General features: G+C 48.5%; 1 protein-coding gene across 2 annotated transcripts in view; it reads left to right on the forward strand.

Annotated features, from left to right (window-relative positions):
• Nrg (Neuroglian) overlaps positions 1 to 9,374 on the forward strand; it is a 31,740-nt gene extending 22,366 nt beyond the window's left edge. For both annotated transcript variants that reach the window (XM_089552153.1, XM_089552152.1), the window contains exons 6-8: positions 3,861 to 4,086; positions 5,491 to 5,698; positions 6,858 to 9,374. In XM_089552153.1, coding sequence (XP_089408279.1) covers positions 3,861 to 4,086; positions 5,491 to 5,698; positions 6,858 to 7,083 — 660 coding nt within the window. In that variant the 3' untranslated portion in view covers positions 7,084 to 9,374. The remainder of the gene's footprint in view (positions 1 to 3,860; positions 4,087 to 5,490; positions 5,699 to 6,857) is intronic.
• The last annotated feature ends 2,890 nt before the right edge of the window (positions 9,375 to 12,264 follow it).

Genomic DNA, 12,264 nt, shown 5'->3' on the forward strand with positions numbered 1-12,264 from the left:
GCTCTTGCAGGATGTCGGCGTTCGTCTTCACCAGGGCCAGATGGAATCACATATGCTGCGCTGTCCCACCTTGGCCACGACGCGCGAGAAGAGCTCCTCAAACGTTACAACGACTCTTGGCTCGACGGTGCTGTTCCTCAAGAATGGAAATCGAGTCGATTGATACCCCTACTAAAACCAGGGAAATCTCCACTCGAGCTCTCATCGTATAGGCCAATAGCTTTGGCCAGTTGCGTAGGAAAGGTCATGGAGAAAATGATTTTGTCGCGCCTTGAGTGGTACCTCGAACACTACAAAATATACCCCGACGCTACGGCTGGCTTCAGACGGGGTCGCTCTTCTATTGACAACGTCGTTGACCTCGTATCCACGGTTCAACAACAGAAGCACTTGAAACGTTTGTCAGTGGCACTCTTTCTGGATGTAAAAGGTGCCTACGACAACGTGACCCATGAGGCCATCCTTGATGCGCTGGAAACTGTGGGCATCGGTGGTCGGATGTTTGCATGGATAGAGAGCTATCTGTCCAAAAGATCATTTTTTATCCAATGTGATGATGGCTCGACGCCTGCGCATTACACCTACCGTGGCGTGCCCCAGGGCGGTGTCCTTAGCCCTACATTGTTTAATCTGACTCTCATCGCCCTCCCTGAGAACCTCCCCAACACCGTCCAGGTGTGTATGTACGCCGATGATATCTGCATTTGGGCCTCCTCTGTGACGCGTCCCCAGGTGCGGGCAAGACTTCAGCGGGCAGCATCAATCACTTCTTCCTATCTCCAGAAGAAAGGTCTCAGCCTTTCACCGGAAAAGTGCGCGCTAGTGGCATTTACACGTAAATGTATGACTCCATATCCGGTACGCATCGACGGTCAGGTCATTTCTTACAGCAAATCTCATCATTTCCTAGGAATCCTGATCGACCGCAATTTATCATGGAGCCTGCATTGCACTCTACTGAAAAAAAAGCTAACATCTATCGCTCATTTACTTCGATTTCTGGGAGGAAAATCATGGGGCTCGTCGGTCCAGTCAATGCTGGAGTTGTACAGAGCTCTATTTGTGGGATGCTTGCGGTACAGTACACATGTACTCTCAAACACGTGCAAAACTAACATGCGTGCCCTCCAGTCAGTGCAGGGTCAGGCCCTTCGCACATGCCTAGGTCTCCCTCGGAGCGCATCAACACTGGGTAGCATTGCACTCGCCAAAGACCACCCGATCTCTACTTATATTGTCCTAGACTGCTTGCGAATGCACATATGTCATATCTCAAGGATTCCACAGCATCACCTTGCTCCCTTGCCACTGCAGAGACCACATTCTGCATTTGCGAAGGTGATAACGACGCAACAGTCGTCGATCCCACAACAGTTCACCCCGGCAGCACTACCTCCCTCTCCTCTGTGGTGTACGCGGCTCCCATGTGTGCGCCTTGCTATTCCGGGGATAGCGAAGAAGTCAAATTTATCGACGCCAGCCATTAAGCAACTGACACTGTCCATGCTCCACTTCGAATACTGGGACCGTACTCACGTCTATACGGATGGATCAGTAACCTCTACTAGTTCTGCTTGCGCTGTGGTCGTTCCTGCGCGACAGACTCAAATTCACCAACAAATTTCGCATCGGACTACCTCTACTGGAGCAGAGTTGGCCGCACTTCTTGCGGCGGTACAGTATATCTCACAACAATCACCTCAAAAATGGGCTGTTTTCTGTGATTGAAAAGCTGCCCTACAATGTCTTCAATCTGCCTTGAGACGTAGCGACCATGAGCAACTTATAGCGGAGATACGATATCTGCATCACCAGGCAATCGAACAAGACCATGAAATCATCTTCCAGTGGGTACCAGGCCATAGCGGCATTGTTGGTAACGCCTTAGCTGACGATGCTGCTCGATCGGCTCACGAGACATCCAACACTGTCCGCATACCACTGACAAGAGCTGACGCAGCAAGGCACCTTCAACTGCTCGCCCGAAACCTGACTGTAACATCGTGGTCTGCCCCTGGAGGTTGGACACCCCGCTCGCGTCACTTCAACCTCTTGCTCCAACATCATATACCATTCGGCCTCCCCCGCAGTGATACTACGCTGTTGTGCCGCCTGTGGCTGGGAGTGGCGTTCACAAACGCCTATTCCCATCTCATCTCAATGGCTGACTCTCCTGCGTGTGGCCAGTGTGGTTGTGACGAGACGATCAGCCACCTCCTTTGTGACTGCCCTCGTTTTGAGCGAGAGCGCGGTTGCCTAGTTGCTTCTCTGCTCCGCTTGGACTCGCGTCCTTTAACAGAGTCTAACGTTCTGGGGCCTTGGACGCAACCTTCCAGACAACGGAAAGCGGTGAAAGCGCTCCTGAATTTCCTAAGGGACTCGGGGTTGCATTCCCGCCTATAATCTAAGTTTTCTGTGCGCGCCCTCTGTCCCTGTGACATAGTGGTCGATGGACACTTGACAGACTCATTTCTTTGCCGCTCTTTTTCCTTTTTTCCCCTTTGTTCCCCTCCCCAAGTGTAGGGTAGCCAACTGGGCATCGCCTGGTTAACCTCCCTGCCTTTCCGTCCTTTTCTCTCTCTCTCTCTCTAATCACTCCAACTCCATCAGCTTCCAAAATGTAGTTACCAAAATTAAAAATGAAGAGTAGATGGTTCACTAACTGAGTGCCTGATTGCCTTGTCCACAACTTGCTGTGCCAGGTTTAGGGTATTTGGTTTTATGCTGCTCCAAGTTTTTTTTAAAACCCTAGCTGTGGGTTTGAGAAGTTAGGATCATACACGGCAGCACGATACGCTTTTGAGGGTGCACTACTTGTGTAGCTTTCTCAACGTTGTATGCTAAGTGTGAGCATGGTTTCTCATTTACACTTTTCTGCTTTGAAGTCATAACATCATTCTAACCAATGCAACATTGATAAGCTGAGTTATTGATTGCTGAAGGAAGCAAAGCTGTGGGATAAATAGTTTAATTTTTGCAGATGCCCATGCTTGCTGTCTTGCTTCATTTACAAACTGGCTTTGTATACAGTTGAACCCTGTTTGAGGATGTGGATGTTGTAGACAATTGGGAGTAAGAAACATTTTTTGCTTATGTTTAAAGCCCTTCATTTTCGGGCTTTATTTTTTCCGGAATTTGGTGAGAGGTAAAAATTGGGCGGTAATTATTTTATATCAAAAGTCAGGTATAAATTAGGTTATTCAGCAGAAGGTTTTTATTGAGTCATATTTTTTAACAGAATGCAGTTTACTATAAACATATTTACTATGAAGACGCCACTGGTTTTGGCACCGCTGATAGTTGCACCTGCTGATAGTTGCACCTGCTGATAGTTGCACCTACTGATAGTTGCACCTGCTGATAGTTGCACCTGCTGACAGTTGCACCTGCTGACAGTTGCACCTGCTGATAGTTGCACTTACTGATAGTTGCACTTACTGATAGTTGCACCTACTGATAGTTGCACCTACTGATAGTTGCACCTACTGATAGTTGCACCTGCTGATAGCTATGTCTGTTGATAACCACTGATAGCTGCAGTGATGATAACCGCTAATAGCTGCAGTGCTGATAATTGCATCACCGATATCTGTACTGTTCAGTTGTTGTGGGCACAAGAGATTTGGCTGAGTTAGTTGCGATACATTGGATGTAGCTTTCTGTATGCAGTGACTTGAGTGTACCCACCTACCCTATCTACTGGGGTACTCGGGGATAAGGTATCTCTTTTCATGTTAATGCGACCAGAATGTTTTGTTCGAGTCCCTTTCCGCCTCGACGGAATAAAGTTCAATTTCAATTTCAAATAGACGTAACTTCGAAATGGCTGAAGCAGCGCACGTCATGGATATCTTGCGCAGGTCACGTGGCTGCCAGCGATGGCCGGCCACCCGGGCAGCCACTTCTACGTCCAGTACCGCCGCAAGGGCGACGAGACGTGGGAGACCACCATGGTGGAGAAGAATGAGGACAACATTCTGGTCAAGGGCCTGGAGACGGGCGCCCTGTACGAAATGCGTGTCATCGCCGTTGACGGCAAACACCAGCGACCCTCACGGATAGAGGAGGTTGAGACTGGAGGCCTTGGTGAGTACCAGTGGCATGCTCAGTGCATCTGTGGGAAAGCTAGTGGCCGCTGTGGGGTGTCTTACTGTACGGAAGCAAAAACAAGGAACAGAGCTGGTTCACATTTGGAAGTTGGGAATTTTGCATTTTGAGATGTTGGCTGATCTTCGGTGAAGCTTGTGTTGGCCTTTTCTTTGTTGCTTTCTGTAAGCACTCTTGTGTGCCTTGTATGCTCTAAAAAATCCCTAGGTGGACTCTGCAATGTTTTCGCTCCTCAACATTATAAAGAAAGAGACATTGCATGACCCCGTATGTCGTACTTAACAGCTTTACAGTGATTGAACTTGGCCTCGATCACTTCGATGAAAATGTAACGCAAATTCTGAGTTGTACAGTGGGGAATTTTCATGTTCAGCTTGGTACGGTGCCTTACGACAGCCGCTTGCAACCGCACTGTACCAGAAGGCTGTCTTTGTTTTGGGAAGAACCGAGCCAAGGTTGTGTGACTTTATCTAGCCGTGACGCCATACTTGTCTGACAGGCTGCAGGAAGAATTTGTGGTCACGTGATCTTCGGTATACAAAGTTGCGCATTAAGAAATGGATCATCTTATGCCTCACGGCGCAATTGTTTAGTGTCTGTGAATGTGCTATAATTTAACATTGTTGGGCAGTAGTATCTAAGAACTTTTAAGAATTGGTTTAAAACTGGCAAACTCCGAACTGTGGCCGCTGTCTTGGCTTATGTTGGCTTGGACTTTACTCACAGTTTGGGAACTGGTCAGTTTTAAGGTACGCATTAGTTCACACTAATGCTGGATCATGAGAGGAAAATAAATAAAAGAATAAGAATGGGGTGGAGTGCATATGGCAGGTTCGCTCAGAAAATGATTGGCAGTTTACCAATATCCCTCGAGAGGAAAGTATACAACAGCTGTATCTTACTGGTACTCGCCTATGGGGTAGAAACGTGGAGATTAACAAAGAGGGTTCAGCTTAAGTTAAGGACAACGCAGAGAGCTATGGAAAGGAAAATGATAGGTGTAACGTTAAGAGATCGGAAGAGGGCGGAGTGTGTGAGAGAACAAACGCGGGTTAATGGCATCCTAGTCGAAATCAAGAGGAAGAAGTGGGCTTGGGCAGGGCATGTAATGCGAAGGCAAAATAACCGCTGGTCCTTAAGGGTAACGGAGTGGATTCCAAGAGAAGGCAAGCGTAGCAGGGGGTGGCAGAAAGTTAGGTGGGCGGATGAGATTAAGAAATTTGAGGGAATACGGTGGCCGCAACTGGCAAAGGACAGGGTTAATTGGAAAGACATGGGAGAGTCTTTTGCCCTACAGTGGGCGTAGTCAGGCTGATGATGATGATGAAGGTTCACGCGAAAGCTCGTAGAGGCCAGTGCTGAGCTTGCTGCGTGTGTGTGCAGCCATCCGGGCGCCGGGCAGTCCGGACGCGGTGGCCGGTGCGGCCTGGTTCATCGGCATGATGTGCGCCCTGGCTCTGCTCCTGCTGCTGCTCATCCTCGTGTGCCTGGTGAAGCGCAACCGCGGTGGCAAGTACTCGGTCCACGACAAGGAGGTGGCCCAGGGCCGGGACCTGGACTACGACGGTGGCTTCCATGAGTACTCCAAGCCGTGAGTGACCATAGCTCGTCCCTTTTTTTTCGTGTGTGTGTGTGGTTTTGCCTCTGTCGTTGTGCAGCTTGAGGTGTGACAGTTAACTAGATCTGCGTCACCGATGGATGAGTGTTAGTTCTTTGCTGCCTGCTTATACCTTTCCTCAAATTTACCATGAGGTGGTTGACTTAGTGTTAGCTGGCCGTGAAGGACATATCTTACTGCACAGCTTGCTGTGACCAAACACTGTCGAAGCATTCACGCACCTTCAACAGAAGTTGATGTCTGTTTGCAGAAACTGCATGGGAAATACAAAGAGACACAAATGTCACACAGTATGAGCACAGTTCTTCAAAAATTGCATAGAAAATACAATATCTGTGTAGTTATGTATATGCAAGCAACCTTTTCATGCAGTCTTTGAAGATGCAATGGAACCCTGATTATGCATCCACTGTCCATGTGATGACGCACATTTCACGACAGATTAGGGCGAATTCAGCACTATGCTCCATTGAGATAGTGCATTAAAAGCCTCAATTACAAGGCGCAAAATTTTACATACCCTGCTTCGCATGACAACCAGCAGGAACCATTCAGAATTAGAGAGACGGGTGGAGCACTTTATTGCCAGACATCCTGTCACCCCAAGGCATGTCACATCATAACACAACCATGATGCCATTGGCGTGAATGCACTGAAGTCTCGCTTGTGAGCCGCAGGAGAGCATTGGGATGTTTTTTGCTTTCAGGTGCAATTGCCTAGTACAGGTACTGTGGTGTAAATGGTGGAGTGACGGCAGTCCTAGGCGGAGGCTCACCAAAACGGCACGTTGTCTGCATGCTCTGACTGTGCATCGCAAAAGATGTTTAAAGATTCTGAGTGGCTGCATTTCTGGCATGTCGTACAGAACATGAAATGCCAAAGACCCCTGTGTGCGGTGTCAGGTGGTCAGAATCAGTGTGTAGCCCTCCACTATTAACGTCTCTCATAGCCTGGATAGATGATTTTGCGTGGCCTCCTGAAAGTTGTATGATCACAGTTCTACTGCGACTAGCCTCCCGGAAAATATTCTGTAGTCTGTTTCCATTCTGCTGTAATATTTCTAGCCTCGCGAGTGAAATCGCTCTGCCCAAACTGTCTCATTGACTCACCATGACGGTGCCTCCTCCGCAGTGCTCAGCAGGGCGCGCCAGTGCGCGGCAGCCGGACCTCGCTGCACTCTAGCACAAAGGAGAGCGACAGCGACAGCATGGCCGAATACGGAGAGGGCGACCCAGGCCAGTTTGGCGAGGACGGATCGTTCATCGGCGAGTACGGCCCCAAACGCCGGCAGCAGCAGCTGCAGCAGCAGCGGCCACCCGAGGCCACTTCCCCTTCTGCGCTGGCCACATTTGTCTGAAGCTTTCTTCGGCTCGCTCTCTCTCTCTCCACTGGCTGCACCGGGGTGGCCCATGCAGCCTGCTGTCTAGGACGCAGCGTAGTGAGCCGAGGGGAGAGACGCTAGGAGCTACAGCTTCTTCGCTGAATACCGGTTATCGCAGCGCATTGCGGGGGGTGACGGTTGCAGCAGCTCTGCGGATGCGACACCTCGCGTGCTTGTGATTGTCACGTATTGGGACATGCCATCACGTTTTATGACAGTCTTGCTTTGCGGCCGTTACATTTCGTGGCTTTCACAGTATGTGGCTGTTTCACAGGCTGCTGCTAGTTGTCGTAACACGTAGCTACGAATGAGAGTGACAGTAGCCTGCAAGGTGTTGTGCCTTGTAACTGTTTGTTGACAGTAACCTAGCACTGTCACCTTGTGTGCTGCTGCCATCGTGACTTGCAGCCGTGTTTCACGGCAGCAAGCAGGAGGCCACCGAGTCGCACAGCGCGAGGCATTCGCACAGCTGCTGCTGCTGGCTTTCTTGTAGGCTTAGGTGATGAAGTCGCTCGGCTCACTGTGCTGTGTTTTAAATTAAAAACAAAAAAAAAAAGCTCCTAAGTTTCATGCTGAGGGGTTGTGAGATATCGAGGCGCGCAACGCATAAGTAGGGGTTAGGTGCAGCCAGTGGTAGAAGAGGCTGCGCTGCTGGTTGGCTTCTTCTTCTTCTTTGCTGTTGCCGGCGCACCCAGCGTGGGCCCCCCAGTGGTCAGACCGTCCTCTGTGGTCACAAGGCCCCAGGGAGAAGGCGAAGGAGCGGGGCCCAAGCACAGACCCGGGCTTCAGCCTCTGCAGTGCACATTCCAGTAGACCTCTTTCTCTAGAACAGGCCTAGTGTGTTCCTTTTTTTTTTTTTTCATCTCCTGTTTTTATTCGAGTCTCTCACGGTGTGTCTCTCCAAGAGGCTTCTTCTTCTACCTGCCGCTGTTTTTATGTTTGTACATAGTACTGCGTGTTTCATATTTTTTAGATGGCACCACACACACATACATGTGAAACAAAAGTGCAAGGCAGCTGCTCTTATGGTAGCTGATTTGTGTTCCTTTACGCCCAGAGCTTTGAAGAAGGCACTGCCTGCCCATTTGCTGTTGTCGTCCTTGTTCACTGCTCTGAAAGGAACGGTTGTTTTGAGGGGGAGGTGGGGGAGGGCGGGGACTGGGAAGGCGGCTTGGGTTCTTGCTTCAGCTGTCCATTGCAACTCCATACAAACGAGGCTACAGTGTCGAGCTGCTTCTGCGAGGCCAGGGTATTGCGTGCAGCTCTCAGGTCAGTTGGATAGTAGCCTCATTTTAGAGCAGGACAAAAGGTGCAAGGCTTCACTCCTGCAGTTTTACCTGTACTTTTTTTTCAGTGGCATAAGGACGTGCCAGAATTGAACCTCAGGTAGTTTTACCCTGGACCTGTGATCAGTGGGAGCTGGAATGAATGCCATAAGAGTGAGCATAATAAATTTTTAGCATAAGAGCACACCAGGGATTTTACGCACTGGGTGCAGTTTTATTTATGAATAGTGAAGTTCAGGTTAATCTCAACATGTGGCATTCATCTACATCTGCGACGGTGAAGGTGATTCAAGCAAAGTCTTAAGTTAGACCAGTTCAGTGATCCAAACCTTGAGGCCCAGTGAACTTGGGCACTTAGTAGTTCATTTACAATTTACCTCAGAACGATTTATTATAACGTAACTTGCATTCATTGTATTAGGGACACTCGAAGCAGTGCCCAAGCCGGCCAGTGCAGCAGACAAGGTGTGCAGCTAGGGAGTTTTTTGTCACTGCCTAAGCGAACTTAAGAGCAAGTTGTCATGCAGGCATCTGTTCATGCGAGGCGATGTTTAGCCCACAGCGTATGCTGGCATCTTTATACATTTTTTTTTTCTCACGTGACTGCTTGCCTGGCCTTAGGCCAGGTCATATGCAGGAGGCAGCAGTGATTCTAGGCTGTCCAGCTTGGTGCAGTATTTGCACTGAAGAATCTCATTTTTGTGTTCCGCGTGCAAGCAATGTCTGTAAGCCAGCTGTTTCATATTGGAGGTTCTTTTTTCTCGCCTAGTGGTTAGTGTACACAGCATCGCATTTTTTTTTTCTTCGCTGTCCCATGTCCGTGGCTAATGTCAGCTGTGTGTGGTAGGTATATCCATATTATTATGTGACGTGGTGTACATGGGTCGCAGATCTGTATTTTGAGCTTTGTGAAAGACGACGCGATTGAAACAAGTTGTGTTATTTTGCTGGAAGAAAATAAAGAACTGGCGTTCCGCTGCACTCTGTGCCGAGCCTCTTCTTGCTGTCATCGAGGACCATCTGGGGCTCGGTTTCTCCTAAGTGTGCGAGTTGTATGTAGATTGGTGGCATTTTCAGCTTCCATTTGTAGCTGTACAGCTGTGCTTCGGCGGATACCAATGAATGATCGCTGCCTTATTTCAGAGGCACATGATCAGCTAATCAGAGGCTTTCTTCAGGGTAACCCATAGCGATACAAGTTTCCACACTACAGTTGTTAGTAATACAGTTGTCTCGGACGTAGTTAACGAGTAGAACGAGAGTGACATGCAGGTGCAAACATGCTGCTACTGAGACCCGAGATCAATGCGAGTAGCGTCGGCGTTAAAGTTTGAAGGAAGTGAGATGGAAGAATACTGCCTGTGAAACGGAACTCTGGAACTTTGGCTACAATAGGAATGGCACTAATAAATTTCACTTGGCTGCTCCCATCCCTTCTGTGTTCTCAGCGTCTGCACCTTCAGCATCTGCAAACAGCTAAAGCTGCAGAGAATTGCACAGCAAGGTTTGTAGACTACATTCTTGACGAGCTACAGCACTGTTTGATTAGTATTTTGGCATCGCTGCCATCACGGCATCCTAGCGCCCAGTAAATTGTGAATGTCTTGCAAAAGCTTCAGTGCTACATTTTGGCTTCAGTGGTGTGTCGATGAGGGAAGTAGTTTGCGTTTCAAACTGTGGCTGCTTGGGACATCCATGGTAGACCCAACCCAAATTGTTTGTGGTATGATATTACTTTGCACATCCTGTTGTAAGCGTCCGTTCAAAATTAGCAGGACATTTATTGCTGTGAAACACGAGTCTCTGTGACAGCTGTTTTGTGGGGGTGAACGTATATATAATTGTTTATTATTTGTGTTCTCTGGTACACTTTAATGCTCATCATTTTGCAGGAGGCATGCATGTGCTTTGGAAGACACCAGTGTTCTTGTGTGCCCTCATTTATGATGTCCCCTGAAGTGCAAACCCATCTTGAAGATGTCTACAAGCCAGCTTGAGTCACCTGATAGCTGACTATAGACTCCTTGTAGCGGCTTGAAGCTTGACTAACATTCCCTCCGATCTTTGTTGATGACATCTTGGCAACCCGTACCAGAGTCGTGCTGTAGACAATCTTTACTTTCCTCTCTCCATTGCCTTTTCAGGGGCCCTTAGGCGACAGGGTCGATTGCTCAGGCTCATGAAAAGCCTCAGGGAAATTTACCGGTATTTTACCAATAACCAATATGTCCTTGTTAAGGCCTATGAAAATCCCCACGGACTTTCTGCGGGCCCTCCTTGGATATAATAGAAAGTGCGGCCGGAAGGATACTATAAGAAACATCCACGCAAGTTTCTTTGCACACCATGGGGATATCCGCTCGTCCTTTCAAGATTTCGCAGGGACATCCCCTGGATGTCAGTGTTGTCACCGGGGTATAAGTTTCATATACAACGCTGTGCTTTTTGCACTCGGAGTGTGTAGTCTGGTTGTCTAGTCTGTTGCGCACCCACTTCCTAGACCAAAGGTCGTGTTTGAAATTGGGCAAGTACGTATTTCCTTCCTTTTTTATGATTTGCTTGAGTCGCTCTATTGGAAACTATGGTAGAGAGAGGGTAGGCAGATGGTTTCTTCATACACACAAAGTGAACTAAGGAGGCGGAAGCCTGGGGGGTGCTTGCCAACGTTTCGACAAGACGACTTCTCGTCGCCTGGGCAAAGCATTCATCATGGCGGCGTTTAAATAGGGCCTTCACTCCGAGGAAGAGGGTGTTAGGACGGGGAGCTTGAACCTTGTCCAAGCATGATGGTGGCTGCTAAAGAGGATTAACCGGTTGACGTGCAAAACTGTGAAAAGAAATAGGCCAGTTCAGCAGAAAGGAATCTCGGGTGTGGAGCATGGAAAGATATAGCGAACACAGGCTTGAAAGGCTGTGTCCAAATGTGACAGGTGGCTAGGTATGACTGGCTACGTTGAATGCGTTTCCCAGACGAAGTCCTCTTGTTGAAACGTTTCCAAGCAACCTGAGGCTTTCCCTTCCCTTGCTCACACCGTGTGTATCAGAAACTATGTTGTGTAACGGTGGGATATCGCAGTCTACAGGCTTTTTTTTTCTTTCAAGGCTGCAGCATTTCAAACTTTGGCCATATTAAGGCAGCATTTTGGGTTATATTGTTAACGTCGGCTAACCCATCTTAGCCCTAGATTGAGGCGGCGACGTTGGGCTGTGTAAGGCCCATGTCCATCTCCGAGCTCAGCCGCACATTTTTTCGCTTTGTACAAGCTATTTAGTGAAAACTATTTAGTGGGTACAATGGCAGACACCGCCGCCATATACATTAAGACGTGATTGAGACGTTTGCTGACCCAGGGAGTCTGTTATGAGACTTTCCTCAAAACCAGTGGAAAGTTTAGACTGTGAATAAGACAACACTGTGAACTAGACCATTTGCTTCGTGCAAGCGGACGGACCGTGGAGTCCATGAAGTGCGTCACGAACGGGATCGAACCGAGGAACGCATGCGGAAGAAGGCCTAGTATGCACGTGAGCGTACAGATGCCAAAACCGGCCCGTGAGACGCCCAACCAGAATATTTTTGCTTTGGGGTAGCGACAAAGGTGCGAAAGCTGCGCCAAGTGCACCATTTTGATACAAATGCAATTTTTTGGGCTGTGCTGAGCCAAACGCATTCAGTGGGTCGAAATTGCGCCTAGCTATAGTTGTGCCAGAGATCATGTGAGTGCGAGACGATTTTTTGCTCTGTATATTACTACTATGGTTTTCATAGCATTGAGTGAATATAGGATTTTTTTAATAGTTTTTTAAAAAGCACTTGTTATACGCGATAGTGCATACAGCTTGTTCTGTCGAAAAGCCGTCGGCGTAGTAG

The sequence above is a fragment of the Amblyomma mixtum genome, chromosome 7, assembly GCF_055824585.1.
Source record: "Amblyomma mixtum isolate Tamu chromosome 7, ASM5582458v1, whole genome shotgun sequence".
NCBI classification, from domain to species: Eukaryota; Metazoa; Arthropoda; class Arachnida; order Ixodida; family Ixodidae; genus Amblyomma; species Amblyomma mixtum.